This window comes from Myxine glutinosa, chromosome 2 (assembly GCF_964187855.1).
Source record: "Myxine glutinosa chromosome 2, kmMyxGlut1.1, whole genome shotgun sequence".
NCBI classification, from domain to species: domain Eukaryota; kingdom Metazoa; phylum Chordata; class Myxini; order Myxiniformes; family Myxinidae; genus Myxine; species Myxine glutinosa.
Window position 1 is genome coordinate 137,806,170 of NC_136262.1, and position 25,026 is coordinate 137,831,195.

General features: G+C 47.6%; 1 protein-coding gene across 3 annotated transcripts in view; it reads right to left on the bottom strand.

The window, feature by feature from the left end:
- The window catches only part of TARS1 (threonyl-tRNA synthetase 1), a 115,141-nt gene that overhangs the window by 76,951 nt on the left and 13,164 nt on the right, over window positions 1-25,026 (bottom strand). Inside the window, exons 1-3 of one of the 3 annotated variants that reach the window (XM_068107058.2) lie at window positions 13,068-13,175; window positions 8,873-8,944; window positions 7,473-7,663 (exon numbers count right to left, since the gene is read on the bottom strand). In XM_068107058.2, coding sequence (XP_067963159.2) covers window positions 7,473-7,663; window positions 8,873-8,944; window positions 13,068-13,103 — 299 coding nt within the window. In that variant the 5' untranslated portion in view covers window positions 13,104-13,175. Of the gene's footprint in view, window positions 1-7,472; window positions 7,664-8,872; window positions 8,945-12,882; window positions 13,044-13,067; window positions 13,176-25,026 lie in introns of those variants that run through there. The other 2 variants (XM_068107057.2, XM_078771719.1) reach the window with 2 other exon arrangements.

Sequence of the window (25,026 nt, forward strand, 5' to 3'; positions counted from 1 at the left end):
CCAACCCTAACACACATGCACACACACACACAAACACCCCACACCCCTCCCCCCACATGCACACCCCTCCACACGTACACACACACACACACCCCCCCCACATCGACACATACACACACACATACATATACACACACACCCACACACAAACACCCCCACACCCCTCCCCCCACACAAACACACACACATCCCCCCACCCCATCCATTTAAAAAAATATTTTCGTTTAATCAACGATATCTGCCACCCGTCGAAGAACGTCATGCCGTGGCATGACGTCATCCGTGGCCCGTGCCGTATGTCAGCGGAAGAACGAAGTATCCCGTCGATCGAACTTGGTCAAATTTTTCATGATTGTCACCAAATTTGTTGTGGTATTTTGTTAACTCATCCAAGGCAATACGACAATCGAAATCTGATTTGAAAACGGTTACAATGTATGTAACAATGTTTGGTTACAATGTATGTAACCAAATTGGCGCCGTAAGGTGTGCCTGCACGTGTGGATATTTTACCTGTGGAAGAATCACTTTGGAAATGCGACCAATTTAAAATGTTAGATTTTGAATAACTTCGTCATTTTAAATCGGATTTCCACAAAATAAAGGTCACCATTGCTTGCAGATACCTCTCTTTCTCCTTAAAATTGAAGACAGGATGAACTTCAGAGCGAGAAATAAGCCGAGGCGGCGGAGAGTTTTACAATGTTATTTTCCAATGTAAATGACAATATCGTGTAGTTTTAAGAAAATTCATCAGAATTTGCCCAGATTTGTTGCATTCGAATGTTAACACCCTCTAGCGACTGACAAATCCGAAGACAATTTAATTTCGAGCTCCCCTTAGCTCGTGAGGTGGTTATGTCACATGGCCTGGTCAAAAAAAAGTGTTGTGGTTCTTCTTCTTCAGGCAATAACAACTTCTAGTTTCCAGACCGTACATCCAATCATCTTGAGATTTTGCACACTTGTTCCCCTTGATGAGAGCGACATTGCATTAAAAATTCAAGTCGATCCATGCAGTGGTTCAAGAGTTACAAGCTTTGTAAAATTTAACTTCCATTATTTATTGCGGCCAAACCATGTGACTTATCAAAACGTCTCAAGTAACGATGAAACATCCCCCCATGAGGAACATTTGTGTAAAGTTTCCACTCGATATCTCCACAAATTATGGAGGTGATTCCATTTCTAGTTTGAGCTTTAAAACGTAATAACTCTGAAACCATGTGTCGGATGACGTCGTGCTCGTTGACTTTTTTGTTTGTCATGGGTATGCGAATACGCATGCCAAGTTTGGGCTCGATCCGTTCCGCCGTTGCGGAGAAAAAGGGTTTTTTGTGTTTTTTCACGGAAAACAAGATGGCGGCCGAACCATGTGACGTATGACTTCGAAAATTTTTGCATTCTGAGTTTTTTTAAACTAAGCATCTGGGAAAAAAAATCCCATTTTCGGGGGAGAAAATTTTTTGTTTGAAGAATTCTTACCTCTTAACGTTAGCATTTCTAATATACTCGATACACATGTCTTTTGTTCCCATTGAAGAGTTCTTTAGAATGAGCCATTCCTCAAATTTTTCCATTGAGCCGTTGCGGAGATACAGAGGGGAAAAGTTGAATTTGTTTTACAAGATGGCGCCCACACCACGTGACCTATGACGTCATAATTAGCATGGAAAAATTCTCGGAGCCGAGACGATCATTTGATGAAAATTTCCTGTCAATCCGACCAGCGGTTGCTGAGAACATTAATTATGAAGTTTTCGGAGGTGCAAAATAGGGCGGAAGAATAATAAGAAAAACTCTAGCAGTAATAATAGGTTACTCTCCATTTCAGGGAGAGTAAACCTAACTAGAACTGCCACTTTAAAACTGCTGGCAGTGATGACCGGTTTACTCGCACCCACTTTTGATACAACCCCACTTTTGATACAACCCCACTTTTGATACAACCCCACTTTTGATACAACCCCACTTTCATTGGACATGCTTTGACACAACCCCCTTGGATACAAACCCGACACACACACACGCACACACACACACACACACACACACACACACATCCCCCCTACTGCCTCCCACACACACACCCACACCCCTCCCCCCACACGCACGCACACCCCTCCAAACACACCCACACACCCACCCTACCCCCACCCACACACCCTACCCCCACCCACACACACACCCTACCCCCACCCACACACCCCCCCACACACACCCCTCCAAACACACACACACACACACACACACACCAACCCCCCCTCCCCTGCACACACACACACACACACCCCACCCCCAACACACACACACACACATATCCACACACACACACACAAACACCCGCACACCCTTCCCCCCACACACACACACACATATGCAGACAAACGCACATCCCCCTCCCCCCACGCATCCCCCGACACACACACACACACACACACACACACACACACACACACACACACACACACACACACACACACACACACACACACACACACACACACACACACACACACACACATCCGACCCCCCCTCCTCCACACGCACACACGACCCCCCCTCCTCCACACGCACACACGACCCCCCCTCCTCCACACGCACACACAAACCCCCCCTCCTTCACACGCACACACGACCCCCCCCCCCCCACATACACACATATCCACCTCCCCACACATATCCCCCCCCACCCACACACATCCAAACACCCACACACACCCACACAAACACCCCCACACCCCTCCCCCCACACGCACACCCCTCCACACATATTCCCCCTCCCCCCCACACGCACACCCCTCCACACATACACCCCCCCCCCCACATACACCCCCCCCCCCCCCCACACACACATCCACACACACACACACCCTCACACAAACACACATACCCCCACCTCCCCCACCCCAACACACATACACACGCACACACTAACCCCCCCCCCCCACACGCACACACACACATCCCTCCCCCCCACACCCACACACACATCCACACGTGTCAATCCATGCACCGATTGCAGAAAAAGCCATTTTAAAAAGAAAATTAACCTGAAATTGCAGACAGAATTATTTATTTTATCTGAGAAGCTAAACGATTCTTCTTCTTCTTTCGTACCTCAAACTTTAGGTGAAATGCGATCGATGTAAAAAAAATCAGAATTTGAGCAAATCTGTTTCATTCCTTTGTTAATATGCCTCCCCTATTGATAAATCTGCAATTTGAATTTCATTTGAGGTTGAAATGACCGCGGGAGATCGTGTGATAATGATCACGTTATGGAAGGAATTCTTCTTCTTCAGTGGATCATCACTTTGAGTGAAATGCGATCGAATTAAAAAGTCAGAATTTGAGCAAATCTGTTTCATTCGTTTGTTAATATGCCTCATCTATTGACAAATCTGCAAGTAACCGCCATTGAGGCGTTTCGGAGATACAGAGGGGAAAAGTTGAATTTGTTTTACAAGATGGCGCCCATACCACGTGACGTATGACGTCATAATTAGCATGAAAAATTTCTAGGAGCCGAGACGATCATTTGATGAAAATTTCCTGTCAATCCGACCAGAGGTTGCGGAGAACATTAATTATGAAGTTTTCGGAGGTGCAAAATAGGGCGGAAGAATAATAATAATAATAAGAAAAACTCTAGCAGTAATAATAGGTTACTCTCCATTTTAGTAAGGGAAACATATGAAAATCTGTTAACTAAATTGTTACCAAAAAATTTCTTCACCAATATTTTTGTAAAGGTGTGTAATAACATGTGTTAAAATGTTGAAGGTCAACTCCCGTGGGAAACCCAGAAAAAAAGCTGTTGAATTCGGGTACCGAAAAATTATTTTCGAGAATTTTTATTTTTTTTTATCGGCCCTTAAGTAACTTATGAGGGGTCAAATAAGGGTTTTTCATGATTCTGAGTTGATTGTTAACATTTATATTTCACCACAGACACTCCTTTGTGGAAAAATAATTTCTAAATATATCTCATTTTCTACTTTGCAGGACATGGAGTCCAGCAATATGGATGAAGACGTTACTCCACCTGTGCTCAATTGCTTCATCTGTGCACGCTCGGATACACCAGCTGAAAGGCTCATACAGGCAACTCCAAAGGGATACTTAACTTTATTGAAACAAGCAGAAACTGTCGAAAATGTTACTGTTGTGGAACGTATGGAGGCTCAAAAGGAAGGAAAACTGAGGTACCACCAGAAGTGTAAAAATGATCTGTACAACAACTTTGTTGCAACCACCAAGAAGTCAGCTCAAGCATCAAAGGCAGAGAAAGAGTCATCAAAGTTGAAGAGAAGACGCACTACTTGTGAGTTCAGTTCATCAACTGGCTGCAGTTCTAGAAGATCACAGTCAGTTGACCTCCTGTATAAGGATGTATGCATTCTTTGCAACCAACCAGCCCAGCTCTACAAAAATAATCCAGCACAAGCTAGAAAGAAATACAGAGTGCCAGATAATTTGACTGCAGATACACTGAAGGCAAGCTTGCTGAAGACAGCACGGAGTCGCGGGGATGACTGGGGCACTGAAGTCACTGGACGCCTGGAAGGGATCAACGACTTGGTAGCAGAAGAAACACTGTACCATTTGCGATGCAAACTTATGTTTGCGAGAGGTGACAGTTTGTCCAAGACTGATGAGGAAGGAAAAAGGAAGAGAGGACAGAGGAGTATTGATGAGGAGCGAGAGGCAGTTTTTATTAAATTCTGCGAATGGTTAGACTCAGAATTAGAGCATGGGGTAATGAACATGGACCAAGTCCATGAAAAGCTGCAGGAGTTTGATCAGTCACCAGAGAAGAGCCTTTCTTATTCAAAGCATTGGCTAAAGATAAAACTTCTAGAGAAATACGAAGACACCTTGTATTTCACAACACAGGAAAGAAGGGCAGATGTACTCTGTCTCAAAGATGGCACCGACAATATTCTGCGAGCGCATCATGCTAATCTTGACCATGGAGATGAGAAGACTCAGATCATAAAGACGGCACTCAAGTTCATATCCAATGATATTGCCTTGATTGATTTAGGTCCAAGGTCATACCCCCACCACTGGTCTGGAGTATGACTGACATCGATAGTCAGCTGACACTTGTTCCTGCAAGCCTTCAGATGTTCTTGAGACCGATTGTCAAGACAGACGAAAGAGTTGCCGTTTGGGGGCCGAATTTTATTAAGGCCTGTCGACCTCGGTCTGGAGTATTGCCACACCAAATGGGGCTTGCCATACAACTTGATCATAGATTTGGGTCAAAATGGATGCTCAACAAGTTCCACCGGCTGGGATACACCGAGTCTTACACGGAGACACAAAACTACAAATACTGCTTCCTTAATAGTAGGAGTGGAGATGATGTTCCAGATACTTCTGGCACTCTTGACACCATTGTGGAGGAAACCGATGAACAGATCAATGATGAGGTTGCGCTTGAGGATCAATCAGTGATGACAGCCAAAGTGCCAGCCAGTGAAAGTGAATTGTCAAGTAATGATCAGGTGGTCTTTATGGAGGTTGGGGAAACAAACAATGCAGTCACTCAGTTTGTTGGAGACAATATAGATTTAAACATTGTCTCTATTCACGGAAACACTCCCTTTCACTCAATGGGTTGGATCGAAGTCACCTCTCCGGCACCACCTTTGCCAGATCCACAGAAAACAGAAGCTTTCCCCCGGGTGAAGTTGAAGGCACTCGACAAAGCTAAGATCCTGAGAGGAACTGAAGTAAAGATTATTCCATTTACGAACAGGAAACAGATAGGAACGAACGCGATCATGTTTCTCCCCCTCGCTGAGCTTTCCTCCTCCCTGGCTCATGATCAGCCACTCCTCACTCCAGGTGACACACTCTGGGCAGCGGGGTGGGTGATCAAAGCCAACGATCCTGAGTTCCCACACTCCAACTGGAATGGCTAGATGAAGAGAATCCATGCTAATGATGCAAAGCAGAGCACACAGATCGAGTTCCTCCCAGTTATTGAAGGAGACCCTAATGACCTCAACACCATCTTCACCACTCTGAAAGAGTGCATACGGCGCGCTGGGGTCGCTACAGTGACCTTTGATCTTCCGATTTGGCTGAAGGCTGTGAATATAATAAAGCAGGCAAATCTACCCGTCATTCCAAGGTTGGGTGGTTTTCACCTGCTGAAGTCTTATCTTGGATCAATGGGTAACATCATGGAAGATTCTGGACTACTAGATGTGATCCAGTTGATCTATCCTGGAAGTACGACAGCCAACCACATCATGGATGGAGGATGTTTTGACAAGGCAATCCGTGTTCACCTCCTCATCGATGCAGCCATCTATCAACACATCATGAAACTTGCCTTCACTGAGGAGGAGCGTGGTGACATGAAGACCTTCATGGAGAAGGTGGCTGATGGGAAGATGGGAGCCAGACACTCAGACCCAGTAGTGCCAGTGTTTGAGCAAAGGTTTGAAGAAACCTTCAAACGACTCGCAAAAGGAGGAAGAACACCTGCACTCTGGGTGGAGTACCATCACATGGTAGATGTGATCAAGGTCTTTATCAGAACTGGACCAAGAATTCCTACTGCGCAGATGGTACTACAGATGGTACGCAGAACTATCAACACTGGACCCCACGGCTCCTGAGGAGCTATTGCAGTTCACGAGCTGTAATTGTCATGGAGATTGCAGCAACCGGCGATGCAGCTGCAAGAAGAATGGGGTCACGTGCATCTCGGCCTGTGGAGTCTGTAATGGCATTACATGCAGAAACTGCAGTCATGATGTTGTTGAGTCTGAAGAAGACATAGACAATGACTGTTGAAACTTCTGACATTGTGAATGAGAAATAACTCTCGAGTATTATATATGTATGTGAAATAAAAGCTACTTTGTGTGTAAATGTAAAAGTGAAAATATAAATGTTAACAATCAACTCAGAATCATGAAAAACCCTTATTTGACCCCTCATAAGTTACTTAAGGGCCGATAAAAAAAAATAAAAATTCTCGAAAATAATTTTTCGGTACCCGAATTCAACAGCTTTTTTTCTGGGTTTCCCACGGGAGTTGACCTTCAACATTTTAACACATGTTATTACACACCTTTACAAACATATTGGTGAAGAAATTTTTTGGTAACAATTTAGTTAACAGATTTGTGAAATATCTCATAAAATGCCCTTACCATTTCATGGAGAGTAAACCTAATAAGCCAATAAAAAAAATCACTTGAATGAGCATGCATATTGCTCTCCAAATTTTGTGTAGATACACAGTATTCATGGTAACATATATTGCAAACGTTACCTTTCCAATTTTATCCCATTTCAAGATAGCCATATTGTACTTTTGTTGATGCGCTATTGACAGCGACTATAACAAAGAAACCTGGAGGCTAAATGAAGATTGTCCATCCTACGCAAATACACATCACGACTGATATGAGGACAGAGTCCATGTCATGTGAAAAAGGTACCTGATTGTGCATGCCAGCTGGTATGGTGTGGTGCGCCACGATTCAGCCTGTAACTGCTTGCCGTCAGGAAGCGAGATGCAAATCGGCCGGCTTCGAGTGGCTGCCCGTTCTGCCAGCAAGGCATCGTGTTCGGCCTTGAGCTTTTCGAATATGGACAGCCGCTCCGAGATGTATGCTGGCTGCGGCTGGAGCTGTGCACGTCAAGTCGGGAAGCAAGTAGGTGACAAGGCACGACATCAAACCAGGACGAAAACAGACGGTTCTGGAATTGAAGCGCTTAAAGTGCCACAGCACTCTCAAAACAACCAGGAGGGGCTTGAGGGATATTTTGATGGGGGGGGGGGGATTGCAAAACATAACTTGAATGGCACTTGGAAGAGCACATACCTCCGCCAGGCTCAACAGTTTACGTTTTGTATCCCAATGAATGGCCGCATTTGAACAAAATCCGATCGGCTTCTTCTTGTCACCTACCCAACTCATCCACCTCGCATTTTGTCACGATCCGTGCACACCTTTTGGAAATATCACGCTATACATCGTTTTGGTCCCATCTCTCAATGGTGAAGAATTGCTTTAAAAATAATAAAAATTCTCCTTTCTTGATCCAGATCTTCACCAAAATAGAATCAATTTGTCTTCGTCACACACCCAACCTGTCCACCAAGTTTCGTCCGAATCTGTCCATAACTTTTTGAGATATCTTGCTCACAGACAAACAGGAATGGAAACATAACCTCCGTCCCCCATCAGTGGTGGAGGGATTCATCACCTGATCAATACCCCACCACATCATAAACCTTTTCTTAAACCACAAACGTACCGTTATTAAACAATTAAAACAAAACAATCGTTACATTCTCATACTGTGGGGGGAAAAAAGCTTCAAAAGGCTCTGAAAATGAAAGCCATTAACTTGCAAAACAAGCAAGTACTACGAAAAGGACGATGCATCTACTAACATCTATCTAATAAGTGGTAGGAGTAGATAAGTAGTAATGGCGCCAAGTAATTCCACATTGCGGGGTCGGCTGGGGAAGGGTTTTGGGCCCATCTTTCACAAACTGGTCAGCCAGGTCTGACTTTTCACTGAAGGAGTCGGGAATATGCAATTTGAGGGCCAGCGATAACTCGGCTACTCTTCTTCAAAGACAACGTGGGATCTTCAACGTCCACCGACAGATGCTGGCATACGAGACAACCGACTTAACGGCCATCGCAAGTGCGGCACACAGTGTCAAGAGCTGGAACCCAGACCGTAAAGACCAGAGGTAAGAGCACGACCCGTGACCACACGACCAGACAATCAACTTGCGAAAAAGGGGGTTGAGTGGGGGACCTTTGCTCTCGAGGTCCTCTGTGACGGGAACATTCCCTCCCATCCAAGCGGGGAGTCGTACCTCGACAAGCTTGACATCGGCGCCGGTTGTCCCATCGGGCTTCTTCGACTCCTTGGCAGCTTTCAATGGAGCCTGCGGAATAAAATGCTATCATCAGCCAATAACCCCCTTCCTGGTCTTGTGACAATGAACTCACGGCATCACCAAGACTAGATGGTGTTACCACAATGACCAAAACTACCTGTTAAACACGTGAACAAGGTACATGACAAATACTCAGCGTTACATCATATACCTGTTAAAAACGTGATTGAGGTACATAATAAATACTCAAGTGTTACATCATATACCTATTAAACACGTGATTGAGGTGCATGACAAATACTCCGTGTTACATCATATACCTATTGAACACGTGATCGAGGTACATGACAAATACTCAGTGTTACATCATATACCTGTTAAACAAGTGATCGAGGTACATGACAAATCCTCAGCGTTACATCATCTACCTGTTAAAAACGTGATTGAGGTACATGCTAAACACTCAGTGTTACATCATATACCTATTAAACACGTGATCGAGGTACATGACAAATACTCAGTGTTACATCATATACCTGTTAAACACGTGATCGAGGTACATGACAAATACTCAGTGCTACATCATCTACCTGTTAAACACATGATCGAGGTACATGACAAATACTCAGTGTTCCATCATATACCTGTTAAACACGTGATCGAGGTACATGACAAATACTCAGTGTTACATCATATACCTGTTAAACACGTGATCGAGGTACATGACAAATACTCAGTGTTACATCATATACCTATTAAACACGTGATCGAGGTACATGACAAATACTCAGCGTTACATCATATACCTGTTAAACACGTGATCGAGGTACGTGACAAATACTCAGCGTTACATCATATACCAGTTAAAAACGTGATCGAGGTAGATGACAAATACTCAGTGTTACATCATATACCTGTTAAACACGTGATCGAGGTAGATGACAAATACTCAGTGTTACATCATATACTTGTTAAACACGTGATCGAGGTACATGACAAATACTCAGTGTTACATCATATACCTGTTAAACACGTGATCGAGGTACATGACAAATACTCAGTGTTACATCATATACCTGTTAAACACGTGATCGAGGTAGATGACAAATACTCAGTGTTACATCATATACCTGTTAAACACGTGATCGAGGTACATGACAAATACTCAGTTACATCATATACCTGTTAAACACGTGATCGAGGTACATGACAAATACTCAGTGTTACATCATATACCTGTTAAACACGTGATCGAGGTACATGACAAATACTCAGTGTTACATCATATACCTATTAAACACGTGATCGAGGTACATGACAAATACTCAGCGTTACATCATATACCTGTTAAACACGTGATCGAGGTACGTGACAAATACTCAGCGTTACATCATATACCAGTTAAAAACGTGATTGAGGTACATAATAAATACTCAGTGTTATATCATATACCTGTTAAACACGTGATCGAGGTACATGACAAATAATCAGTGTTACATCATATAAATGGCAAACATGTGATCGAGGTACATGACAAATACTCAGTGTTACATCATATACCTGTTAAACACGTGATCGAGGTACATGCTAAATACTCAGCTACATCATGTACCTATTAAACACGTGATCCAAGTACATGACAAATACTCAGTGTTACATCATACACCTGTTAAACACGTGATCGAGGTACATGATAAATAATCAGTGCTACATCATCTACCTATTAAAGACGTGATCGAGGTACGTGATAAATAATCAGTGCTACATCATCTACCTATTAAACACGTGATCCAAGTACATGACAAATACTCAGTGTTACATCATACACCTGTTAAACACGTGATCGAGGTACATGATAAATAATCAGTGCTACATCATCTACCTATTAAACACGTGATTGAGGTACAGAAGATGGTAATTAATCACCATGTTGCATCATATACATTTTAAACGCGTGATCCAATTACATGACAAATACTCAGTGCTACATCATACACCTGCCAAACACGTGATCGAGGTACATGATAAATAATCAGTGTCACATTATCTACCTGTTAAACACGTGATTGAGGTACATGCTAAACACTCAGTTTTACATCATATACCTCTTAAACACCTGATCAAAGTATATGACAAATACTCAGTGTTACATCATACACCTGTTAAACACGTGATTGAGGTACATGATAAATAATCAGTGCTACATCATCTACCTATTAAACACGTGATTGAGGTACAGTACATGGTAATTAATCACCATGTTGCATCATATACCTTTTAAACGCGTGATCAGAGTACATGACAAATACTCAGTGCTACATCATACACCTGCCAAACACGTGATCGAGGTACATGATAAATAATCAGTGTTACATCAACTACCTGTTCAACACGTGATCCAAATACATGACAAATACTCAGTGCTACATCATCTACCTGTTAAACACGTGATTGATGTAACTGCTAAACACTCAGTGTTACATCATATACCTGTTAAACACGTGATTGAGGTACATGATAAATATTCAGTGTTGCATCATCTACCTGTTAAACACGTGATTGAGGTACATGCTAAACACTCAGTGTTACATCATATACCTCTTAAACACGTGATCCAAGTACATGGTAATTACCTGTTAAACACGTGATCCAAGTACATGACAAATACTCAGTGTTACATCATCTACCTGTTAAGCACGTGATCGAGGTACATGACAAATACCTGTTAAACACGTGATCGAGGTACATGATAAATATTCAGTGTTACATCATCTACCTGTTACACACGAGATCCAAGTACAAGGTAAATACTCAGTCTTCCTTAATCTACCTGTTGAACACGTGATCCAAGTACATGATAAATATTCAGTGTTGCATCATCTACCTGTTAAACACGTGATCGAGGTACATGGTAGATACTCAGTGTTACATCATCTACCTGTTAAGCACGTGATCGAGGTACATGAAAAATACCTGTTAAACACGTGATCGAGGTACATGATAAATATTCAGCGTTACATCATCTACCTGTTAAACACGTGATCCAAGTACAAGGTAAATATTCAGTGTTACATCATCTACCTGTTAAACACGTGATCCAAGTACATGATAAATATTCAGTGTTACATCATCTACCTGTTAAACACGTGATCGAGGTACATGACAAATACCTGTTAAACACGTGATCAAGGTACATGATAAATATTCAGTGTTGCATCATCTACCTGTTAAACACGTGATCGAGGTACATGGTAGATACTCAGTGTTACATCATCTACCTATTAAACACGTGATCGAGGTAGATGATAAATATCCAGTGTTACATCATCTACCTGTTAAACACGTGATTGAGGTACATGCTAAATACTCCGTGCTACATCATATAACTATTAAACACGTGATCGAGGTACATGATAAATATTCAGTGTTACATCATCTACCTGTTAAACACGAGATCCAAGTACATGGTAAATACTCAGTGTTACATAATCTACCTGTTAAACACGTGATCGAGGTACATGATAAATATTCAGTGTTACATCATCTACCTGTTAAACACGTGATCCAAGTACATGATAAATATTCAGTGTTACATCATCTACCTGTTAAACACGTGATCGAGGTACATGACAAATACCTGTTAAACACGTGATCGAGGTACATGATAAATATTCAGTGTTGCATCATCTACCTGTTGAACACGTGATCGAGGTATATGATAAATATTATTAGGTGTCACATCATATACCTGTTGAACACGTGATGGAGGTACTTGATAAATAGCACTCAGTGTTACATCATATACCTGTTACACACGTGATCCAAGGACATGGTAATTAATCACCGTGTTGCATCATGAACCCGACGTGACACGTGGTTAACGGAAGAGCACAAGATGATTTTAAATGATAACCTCAGGATTGTAATTCAGACGGCACCGTTAACAGTTTGAATAGTAAAACACTCGTCTCAGGGAGGCCGCTAACCAAGCTAAGGCTCCGGGCGGCAGTGCCAACCAAACGGGAGCCGTGTCGCCGCACCGGCCCCGGGACGTGAACAAGCAGGACGGCCAGCATCCCTCCCCGGGCGCAACAAGCGCGGCGGAGATTCAATCCCTCAAAAAAATAGCACACAATCGCTCGTCTCATTGTCTCAACCTCAGCCTGCCTGCCTGTTCTCGCGGAATCGGTGCAGCTGCTTCCGCCATGGCGTCCTTCCGATCGATGACTTCAACAATCCACTCAACTCAACCCCCTAAAATCTCCACATGTTCCACGTCACCATTTCGCGGTCAAATCAAAACCAAAACCCAAAAAAACTTTTACACAAACGATACATGTAATTTACATGTCACGTTGCTGAACGAAGCAGAACTTCGTGATTGTAATATAAAAACACGGAATAGGAATTATCACCACCCGAGCTAAACAATACATACCATAACCAGTAAAACGGGAAATATCACCACCCGAGCTAAACAATACATACCGTAACCAGTAAAACGGGAAATATCACCACCCGAGCTAAACAATACATACCGTAACCAGTAAAACGGGAAATATCACCACCCGAGCTAAACAATACATACCATAACCAGTAAAACGGGAAATATCACCACCCCAGCTAAACAATACATACCGTAACCAGTAAAACGGGAAATATCACCACCCGAGCTAAACAATACATACCGTAACCAGTAAACGGGAAATATCACCACCCGAGCTAAACAATACATACCGTAACCAGTAAACGGGAAATATCACCACACTAGCTAAACAATACATACCGTAACCAGTAAACGGGAAATATCACCACCCGAGCTAAACAATACATACCGTAACCAGTCAAACGGGAAATATCTCCACCCATGCTAAACAATACATACCGTAACCAGTAAAACGGGAAATATCACCACCCGAGCTAAACAATACATACCGTAACCAGTAAAACGGGAAATATCACCACCGGAGCTAAACAATACATACCGTAACCAGTAAAACGGGAAATATCTCCACCCATGCGAAACAATACATACCGTAACCAGTAAAACGGGAAATATCACCACCCGAGCTAAACAATACATACCGTAACCAGTAAAACGGGAAATATCACCACACTAGCTAAACAATACATACCGTAACCAGTAAACGGGAAATATCACCACCGAGCTAAACAATACATACCATAACCAGTAAACGGGAAATATCACCACCCGAGCTAAACAATACATACCGTCACCAGTAAAACGGGAAATATCTCCACCCATGCGAAACAATACATACCGTAACCAGTAAAACGGGAAATATCACCACCCGAGCTAAACAATACATACCGTAACCAGTAAAACGGGAAATATCACCACACTAGCTAAACAATACATACCGTAACCAGTAAACGGGAAATATCACCACCCGAGCTAAACAATACATACCGTCACCAGTAAAACGGGAAATATCACCACCCGAGCTAAACAATACATACCGTCACCAGTAAAACGGGAAATATCACCACCCGAGCTAAACAATACATTGTGGCGGACACAAAAGCCCACTGGCGTGGTGACATCATTCCGCGCACCAAGTGGGCGGTGGCCATGCCCGAGGGGTAGGCGTGGCCTCATGATAAACACTGGGCGCCCAGCCCGGAGCGGGCCAGTGTTACAGTGAGCTCCTGAAATAAAGACGTTTATAAGTTACCGCTTGTCCGCTTCCTCCTTGCTCGCAAGCAGCGCGCGTAACGCCGCGCTTTACTGGTGACCCCCTCGACGTTGGATCTGCCGGAGCGATCCTTCCACACGCGACGCCATTGCCATGGCCAACTTCGTCAAACTTCCCGAATTTTGGGAGGCTCAGGCCGAAGTCTGGTTCGTCCAGGCCGAAGCCCAATTTCAGCTTCGGCGCCTCACCGGCGATGACACGCGCTATTGCCACGTCGTCGCCTCCCTCGGGCCCGGCACGGCCGCTCGAGTTGTGTCCGTCCTTCGCCACCCACCGGACGGCCACAAGTACGAGGCACTCAAGCGGCTACTCCTAGCCACGTTCGGCCTCACGGACGACGCACAGGCCGACCGCCTCCTGGATCTCCCCGAGCTCGGTGACACGCGCCCGTCGGTCCGAATGGACCATATGCTGTCACTGTTGGGCGACGAAGCCCCCCGGTTCTCTATTCCGGGCGCTTTTCCGTCGCCAACTTCCAGCGCAGGTTCGCCTCGCGTTGGCCGGGACCGGGCTAACGGAACCCCGAGCATTGGCAGCCGAGGCGGACAGGTACTTCGCCGCTTCGGACACGCGGGCGAGAGTCGGCGTGGCCGTCACGGCCCTCGAGGCTGATGCTGCTGATGCTGCTGTTCCACAGCATCAGCTTCTACAGCATACGCAGCATGCTGATACGCACCTCGTGAACGCCGCCACGCCCCGCCCACCGCCGCGGCGAAAACCGCCACCGCGGGGAAACCCGCCAACTCCACCGGCCTGGCGGAGCCAGCCGCGCTCCTCCAGCTCCACCACCTGGTGCTGGTTCCACGCCAAGTTCGGCCACGAAGCTCGGCAGTGTCATCCGCCATGCTCCTTCAACAGGTCGGGAAACGCCCGGGCCGGCGCTCAATAGTGGCGATGAGCGCCGGCCGTTCGAGCAGCCTGCTGTTCATAACGGGTGGGGGCCCCGTTCATAACTGCTGTTCATAACCACGCCGCGGGTGGGGGCCCCGCGCTGCTTGCCGCGAACGGGACGCCCATCCGTACGTACGGAAAACGCTGCCTCTCTCTGCGGTTTGGAGGGCAGGTTTTCCGATGGACGTTCGTCACCGCCGACGTGCCCATGGCACTGCTTGGCGCGGACTTCCTGTGTGCTAATGGGCTCCTGGTCGACGTCAAGCGCAGACGTCTTGTCCAGGCCGAGACGTTCAGCTCGCTCGCTTGTGCGTTGCCCAGCTCAACCAGCTTGCCAAGCGGCTTGCCGAACGGTTCGGTTCCGGCCACGTTGGTCTGTACGCTTCCGGCAGCGGACGCAATCACCCGCCTCCTCGCCGGCTTCCCGGCCCTCACGCGGCCCACCTTCTCGGCGGGGGCCGTCAAGCACGGGGTGGCCCATCACATCCCCACCGTCGGGCCACCGGTCTATGCCCGGGCACGCCGCCTCGAGCCGACGAAGCTGGCGGTGGCAAAAGCGGCGTTCGCTACCCTGGAGCGACTCGGCATCGTTCGGCGCTCAGAGAGCGCTTGGGCGTCGCCGCTGCACATCATGCCGAAGCCCGGCGGGGGATGGCGACCGTGCGGGGACTATCGCCGTCTCAATGACGCCACGACTCCCGACCGCTACCCCGTCCCCCACATTCAGGACTTTTCCGCCCGTTTGGCGGGCAGGTCCTTCTTCTCGAAGGTGGACCTCATACGCGGCTACCATCAGGTCCCCGTCAGGCCAGAGGACGTCCCGAAGACGGCGGTCATCACGCCATTCAGACTCTTCGAGTTCCTGCGCATGCCCTTCGGTCTGAAGAATGCGGCTCAGGCGTTCCAGCGACTGATGGACAGCGTCCTGCGCGACTTGGATTTTGTCTACGTATACCTGGACGATATCCTCGTCGCCAGCGCGTCCCGCGAAGAGCACCTACGCCACCTCCGCACGCTCTTCGAACGCCTGGGCCAGCATGGCCTGATTGTGAACCCCGCAAAGTGCCGGTTCGGCGCCGCCATAATCGATTTTCTGGGGCACCGTGTCACTAGGCACGGAGCCGTCCCCCTGCCGGCCAAGGTGGACGCCGCCTAGGCGGTGAAGGGGTTTCCGCGCCCCCGCACGATCAGAGGGCTGCAGGAGTTCCTGGGCATGGTGAACTTTTACCATCGGTTCCTGCCCCGTATCGCCCAGCTCCTGCGCCCCCTGCACGAAGCTCTCCGAGGTAAGCCGGGCAAAGGCGACGTTACCTGGACCGAGCAGATGGACACGGCGTTCACGGGCGCGAAGCTCGCCTTGGCTAACGCCACCATGCTCGCGCACCCGGCGCCCGATGCACCGATCGCCCTCACCACCGATGCCTCGGACTACGCGGTGGGCGCGGTGCACGAGCAATGGGTGCGTGGAGCTTGGCAACCGCTGGCGTTCTTTAGCCGGCAGCTTTGCCCGCCCGAACGCCGTTACAGTACCTTCGACCGCGAGTTGCTCGGACTTCACTTGGCGGTCAGGCACTTCCGCCATCTGCTCGAGGGCCGTGCGTTCACTGCCTTCGTCGACCACAAGCCGCTGATCTTCGCGATGGGCAAGGTCACCGAGCCGTGGTCGGCCCGGCAGCAGCGTCACCTCTCGGCCGTGTCCGAGTACACGACGGACATCCAGCACGTCGCGGGGAAGGACAACCCGGTGGCGGATTGCCTTTCCCGGGCCGTCGCCCACGCAGTCCACCTCGGCATCGACTATGCCCGGATGGCAGCGGACCAGGCCGCTGACCCCGACGTCCAGGCCTTGCGGACCGCCGTCACGGGCCTCCGCGTCACCGAAGTGCCGTTCGACGGCGCGGGCGCGGCCCTCTTGTGCGACGTCTCCCTCGGGCGTCCTCGCCCCATCGTGCCCGCGGGCTGGCAGCGCCAGGTGTTTGACGCCATCCACGGCCTGTCCCACCCGGGCGCGAGGGCCTCCCAAAGGCTGATCGCCGACAAGTTCGTCTGGCATGGCCTCCGGAAGGCCGTCCACGGCTGGGCCAGGACGTGCCTCGCGTGCCAGCGCGCCAAGGTGCACCGGCACACCCAGGCCCCGTTGGCCCCGTTCACGGTGCCAGAACGCCGGTTTGACCACGTCCACGTGGACCTGGTGGGACCTCTGCCCCCCTCGCGGGGTTTCACCTACGTCCTCACCATGGTGGACCGCACCACCCGGTGGCCGGAGGCCGTGCCCTTGGCGTCGACAACGGCGGCCGATGTCGCGCAGGCTTTCATCGCCACCTGGGTCGCCCGGTTCGGCGCCCCCTCAGACATCTCATCCGAGCGCGGCCCCCAGTTCACCTCGGAGCTCTGGGGGGCGGTTGCGCAGGGGCTCGGGGTCCGGCTGCACCGAACCACGGCCTACCACCCCCAGGCTAACGGCCTGTGTGAGCGATTTCACCGCTCATTGAAGGCCGCGCTCCGGGCCACCCTCCGCGACGGCGGCTGGGTCGACAGGCTCCCCTGGGTCCTGCTGGGCCTCCGGACGGCGCCCAAGGAGGACCTGCGCGCATCCGCGGCGGAGTTGGTCTTCGGGCAACCGCTGCGGGTGCCGGGCGAGTTCCTCCCCGACTCCACGGCACCATGGTCCGCGGCACAGCAGCGCTCCGCTCTGCAAGAGACCGCCCAGAGGTTCGCCCCGGTGCCAACGGCATGCCACGGGCACTCACCGACGCACGTCGCCCCGGAGCTTCGCACGGCGGAGTACGTCTTCGTCCGCCACGATGCCCATCGGACACCACTGCGGCCCCCGTACGACGGGCCTTTCCGCGTGCTGGAGACCGGGGCGAAGCACTTCACCCTGGACATCGGCGGTACTCCTGACCGCGTTTCGGTAGACCGCCTCAAGCCGGCCCACCTCGATGTGGACCATCCACCGCCAGTGGCCCGACCCCCCACGTCGGGGCCGCCCTCCTGCGGGCGGACCCCCGGCACCGCCCAGCCCCGCCGCCCCCCGGTCCTGCACCCATCCCAGGGGCAGCCAGGGGCATCCCACCTGGCATCCCTGCACCCCGGACGCCGCCGATCGCCAGGGGGCGCTTCGGCCGGGTCATTCGTCTGCCCCGCAAACTGGCCCTCCAGGTGCGCGGGAATTCTGGGGGGGCGCGTGTGGCGGACACAAAAGCCCACTGGCGTGGTGACATTATTCCGCGCACCAAGTGGGCGGTGGCCATGCCCGAGGGGTAGGCGTGGCCTCATGATATACACCGGGCGCCCAGCCCGGAGCGGGCCAGTGTTACAGTGAGCTCCTGAAATAAAGACGTTTATAAGTTACCGCTTGTCCGCTTCCTCCTTGCTCGCAAGCAGCGCGCGTAACGCCGCGCTTTAACATACCGTAACTAGTAAAACGGGAAATATCTCCACCCATGCTAAACAATACATACCGTAACCAGTAAAACGGGAAATATCACCACCCGAGCTAAACAATACATACCGTAACTAGTAAAACGGGAAATATCACCACCCCAGCTAAACAATACATACCGTCACCAGTAAAACGGGAAATATCACCACCCCAGCTAAACAATACATACCGTAACCAGTAAAACGGGAAATATCACCACCCGAGCTAAACAATACATACCGTAACCAGTAAAACGGGAAATATCACCACCCGAGCTAAACAATACATACCGTAAACAGTAAAACGGGAAATATCACCACCCGAGCTAAACAATACATACCGTAACCAGTAAAACGGGAAATATCACCACCCGAGCTAAACAATACATACCGTAACCAGTAAAACGGGAAATATCACCACCCGAGCTAAACAATACATACCGTAACCAGTAAAACGGGAAATATCACCACCCGAGCTAAACAATACATACCGTAACCAGTAAAACGGGAAATATCACCACACTAGCTAAACAATACATACCGTAACCAGTAAAACGGGAAATATCACCACACTAGCTAAACAATACATACCATAACCAGTAAAATGGGAAATATCACCACCCGATCTGTAACCAGAACGGCACTTGGTGGAGAGCATACCTCTGCCAGGCTGAACAGTTCATGTTTTGTATCCCACCGATAGGCCAGATTTGGATTCAAACATGAACCAAAATCTAATCGGCTCGTTCTTGTCACCAAACCAACTCCTCCACCAAGTTTATTCATAACTAGTCCACAACTGGTATGTCCATCAAACTGGAACAGATCTGTCCCAATTTCACTCCAAGGTAGATCTGGTGTAGGAGTCGGTTTCAGGGGCTCTGCAGGCAGGCGATTTTAATAGTCGGCACACTTGGAACAGTTCTGAACAGTTTGCTCTATGTCCGCATTCATAGAGGGCCAGCATAGAACCTCCCGAGCTCATTGCTTACACTCGACTATTCTAAGACGCGATTCGTGAATCAGGCTCAGCATGTGGGGTCTCAGAGTAGGTGGGACGACAATTTTCATGGGACAATCATGCCTTTGTATAGGATGCCATCCGTAACTGAAACTGGTTTGCCATCTCGACTGGTTTGTTGACGTCGTAGTATGCAAGAACAGGCGGATGACAGCAAAGTTCCTTCAGTCTCTCAAATGCTCTCGCTTGAGCTGGTTGCCATTGATATTCAACGTCCGATTTCAACAGCTCTCGAAGTGGAGCTAACTCGTCATTCAAACGAGGGATGAAGTTTGACAGATACGTGATAAATCCGACGAACCATCTCACAGCTTCTTTATCGGTCGGAATTGGCATACTGTGAACTGCCTCTACTTTGGCCAGATCGGGAGAAAATCCATCAGCAGACAGTACATGCCCTACGTACTGTACCCGTGACTGGCGGATTTTACACTTCTGCAGATTCAACTTCAGATTGTAATTTGTTGCTCTCTCGATGACTATTTTCAGGATTCGATCATGCAACTCCATGTCTGGACCAGCTACAAAAATATCATCCATGATTGCAAATGCTCCATCAATGCCTTCAATCATCTGATCCATAATCCTCTGAAAATTTCAGGTGCACATTTCAATCCAAAGGGAAGACGAAGCCACCTATACCTACCAAACGGTGTATGGAAACATGTCAGATAAGATGATTCCTTGTCCAGTTTGATTTGAAGGAATCCTGACTTTGCAACAAACACTGAGAACACCTTGGCATTAGGTATACTTGCAACGACCTCAACAGTGCGCATGGGATGGTGCTCCCTCTTGATGACCTCGTTCAGATCAGACGGATCAAGACAGATTCTCATTTTGCCATTTCGAAGAGAAACCACCATTGAGCTGACCCATTCAGTTGGTTCATTAACTTTGGCAATGTATTCATCGGATTCCATCTCCTCCAGTCGGGTTTTAATACGTGGCAAGAGGGAAGCTGGTTTGTTTGCCGTGAAGCGTGTACTACTCCCTTCGCACCAGATTGCACTTTGATTGTATACATTCTTGGCAGCGTTCCAGTAGTTCGCACTAGATCTGGATACTCCTTCAGCTCAGTAAGAACGTCACCAGAGTCCACTTCAGTTCCAATGGAATCGAGTCTGATGATCAGACCCAGAACTTCAGCTGTATCTCCGGATATTATGTTTTCCTGTGGGAGAGCAACCACTTCAAACGTTGTGGTGACTGTCCTGCCACGGTACTGAACAGGAAGATCCACGGCTGCGATGGGTTTTATCCTGTGATTAGAGTAGGTACACAATACCTTGGCTGATTGACGGAGTTCACCAGTGTGAGTGAGACGCTGATAATCAGATAGTGTCATTGTGTTGCAGCAAGCTCCAGTGTCAATTCTGAAGGTCGCTTGCCTTCCTGATACCAAGAGAGATTGCCTCCATTTATCACCAGAAGATGCAGCCATTGTCTGCAGTGCACTGATCCGCAGAATGTTCCCATGAGTTTCATCCATATACTCGGTTGCACCAGCATAAGTACCGTCCAACTGAGTTTCAACCGAATGTATGCTTGCACGCCGACGGCAAACTCCAAGCCAATGATTCGGTTTCTTGCAGTAAGAGCACGTGGATCCAATTGCTGGACATTCACCGTGATTCCATGCATGGTTATGAAGTTTACCACAGCGTTGGCATCTTTCCTTGAGCCGTGGTCTATTCGGAGTTGGTCTCCTGCGTGATGGCGGTAGTGGCTGGAGCTGGGTTCGATTGTGGTTTCGACCTCGCTTGTTTGTAGTGTACAGCAGCTACACTCGTGTCCTCATCACGGACGATATGAATTTGATTCTTTGAAAGTTCATATTGTTGACTTGAAGAGCTTTGGCCAGTGTACATTCCTCGCCTCTGTCTAGCAGGTGTTCCTGGACCTTCTCCTCATACACACCTTGGATGATCGCATCCACAAGCACATCTTCAGGTTGCGCATACTCGCAGTCCAAGAGAATGAGACGCAAGTGCTTAACACGGTTGTCAAATGATTCCTCGGGGTTTTATTTCCTCTTGAACAGTCGATGCCTCGCGATGCGCTTGTTTTTTCGTGGATGAATATACAATTCAAGTTAGTCCAAAACTTTGTTGGGATCATCCTTCTCACCTTCAATCCACTCAAAAGTCTTGTATATCTCTCGTCCTTGTTCACTGATCCATGTTCCAAGCCTGCCTTGCGTTTGTCGGGCAGATCGGCCAACGGACCGTCAAACACAAATCCAACGTGGTTTCGAAATCGAACAAATTCCTCATATAACGAAGCTGAAACCCAGTCAATCGTGGGGTATTCAAAGTTAACGGATGCCATCGTTTACGTATCTCAGATACCAGATTCAGATGGCACGGATGGACGGAGTTATTGCAGATTATTTCTGACACTATGTAACACAAGCAGCACTCCAATGTTAGGCCATCCGGTCCGCGCCGGAAGTCTGTTTATTTTTCTGGGTCCCTCGGGACAACCAACAACAACCAACAACAACCAACAACAACAACAACAACAACAACCATGTAGTTGCTTCTCAATTGCAGGCACCCTCAAACATACATTACATAATCTATCGGTTTTAGCCCGATATCTCAATCAGCAATGCTGTATTTTCCTTTTTGTTCCTGAGTACAATGTCCGGATGCAATGCTTTGTTTTCTAAGTTCACGCTTGATTGAATAATCAGGTCGTACGTGAGCATGACGTTCTCATTTTCAATCATTGCCCTTGATTCGTGTTTCCATGAGTATTCTGGAACTGGGATGTTAAATTTTTTGCAGATATGTCAATGAATCACTTTGCATACTTTGTTGTGTCGTTGTGTGTAAAGTTGTTCTGATAATAGTTTTTTCCATCCCGAGGGCAGGTGACTAGTACTTTCTGTTTCTGTCTTGCAGAATCTACACTTGTCCGTCTGGTTCAATCCCACCATCTTTTTAAAATCCATTGGTGTGGTGTCCTGGATCTTGGGCATTTATTATGATTCGTTCTCCATCCCAGTTGAGCTGACCTCTTCTTAGCCATTCCAATAATAATAATAATAAAGGAGTCTTATATAGCCCCATCAAGCAGAGTAAACTACCCTCATGGCGCTTTACATTATCATGCGAACGCACACACACCGCACACACACACACAAACATACACACACACAGACACACCTTCACTCTTGCCCTATTCCTCTCCCTCCCCATTCAAAACCCACAGATGTGTACTCCCCCTCTTCCTCCCCTCCCTCCCCCGCACATGTACACAGACATACTCTCGATCTCTGTCCCACCTCAAACCAAAGGGAAAACAGGACTTAGACTTTGAAAGACTTGTGAAACAGATAGGTTTTGAGGGAGGTTTTAAAGGCAGGAAGAGAGTCAACATGTCGAACAGAGGAAGGCAAGTCATTCCAGAGCAGAGGTGCAGCAAAGGAAAAGGATTTCTCGCCAAACGACTTGGTGCTGGTGCGTGGCGGCTCTAAGGTCATAGAGTCGTCGCTTGAACGAAGCCGTCGCCGAGGTTCATAGAGAGTGAGCAAATCGGAGAGATAGTGAGGTCCCGTTCCACACAATGATTTATAACATAGTGTGCAAATTTTATATTGCACACGAGCAGAGACAGGCAGCCAGTGTAAAGATTCAAGAAGCGGAGTAACATGGTCAGACTTCTTCGCCTTACAGACAAGACGAGCGGCAGAGTTTTGAACCTTTTGCAACTTATCCAAGAGAAACTGAGGGCAGCCAGCATACAAAGAATTACAATAGTCTAGCCTTGAGAGGACAAGGGCACAGACCAGAGTTAGAGCAGCTTGAGGAGTAAGAAAGTGGCGAATGGATGCGATCTTTCGCAGCTGAAAGTATGCTGATTTGCAAGTTTGAAGTACTTGCTTGGAAAATGTCATGTTACAGTCGAAAACCACACCAAGGTTCTTGGCCGACGAAACAAAGTTTACATCGGTTTCACCAACATGAATAGTGGTAGGAAGTGAACATTGTAGAGGACATCGGTGCGATCTTACAATCATAGACTCTGTTTTAGCATCGCTCAGCTGAAGTTTGTTTTGGGTCATCCACGCCTTCACGTCGGCAATACAGCCTTCTAACACTTCAACAGTGGGTACGATTTGTTGAATCGTGCTTCCTTTGTACAGCTGATTGTCGTCCGCAAAGGCGTGGTGAAATGAGCCTTCCTTGTCTATCCCCGCTCTGTCCAATTACCTTTTGGATTTTCCTGCTCTTTTGCCATTCTCCCAGTTGTTGGTATATATGTCTTGATATTTCTTTTTATAGATTTATTTTGTTTTGTTTTTGCAATTTTTCGGGTTGCATTTGTTGCTGTTTCATTTACCTATGCGGCATCTTCTATTCACACCTGTTTTGGAAATTCTTTGCAAGGTGAGTTAGGGATACTTTTCAGGTTTGTTGTGTTCATGTTTGTTTACAAATTGCATCCCATAGTCTGTTAAGCATTTCACATACTCAGCTAGTCCTACACTGGTCGCTCTGTGCACCTGGTTGAGTTCCATCAGGCCACTCCCTCCCCCTCGTCTTGGCAGGTGTAAAAGTCTTTTAGGAATCCAGTCAGGACTTTTCAGTCCATCTGAGTGAGTTTTCACTCACATCCAAACTGCTTGGGTCTAAAACTGATAATAGTAAGATATTACAATTATTAATGTGCTAATGCTAATAATAATGAAGATGAGCTTTGGGAAAATTATATAATCGTTAGAAATGTGATTGTAAACGGTGCTGGAGCTTGGAGCAGAGAGAAGCTCGTGTGGTGACCTTTTTGACCTACTCTGAGCAGTTTGCTGGCTAAAGTGCAAACTTATCCTCTCATCTCGGACTGCACATTCTTCCAGTCTTCAACTTGTGAAATAATGGGACACATCTGGACGGCAGCGTCTACTTGTATGGGATACAATGAACTTTGAAGACCTTTTAAGACTTATCTGCTTTTTCTCCTTGGCATCGTAGAACCCACACGACTATATAGTCCAGAGAACTCTCCGAGTGAGAGAGAATTTGTGTGGATGTCCACTGTATGTGTATGTTAATGAAGTGTATGTGCTGTGT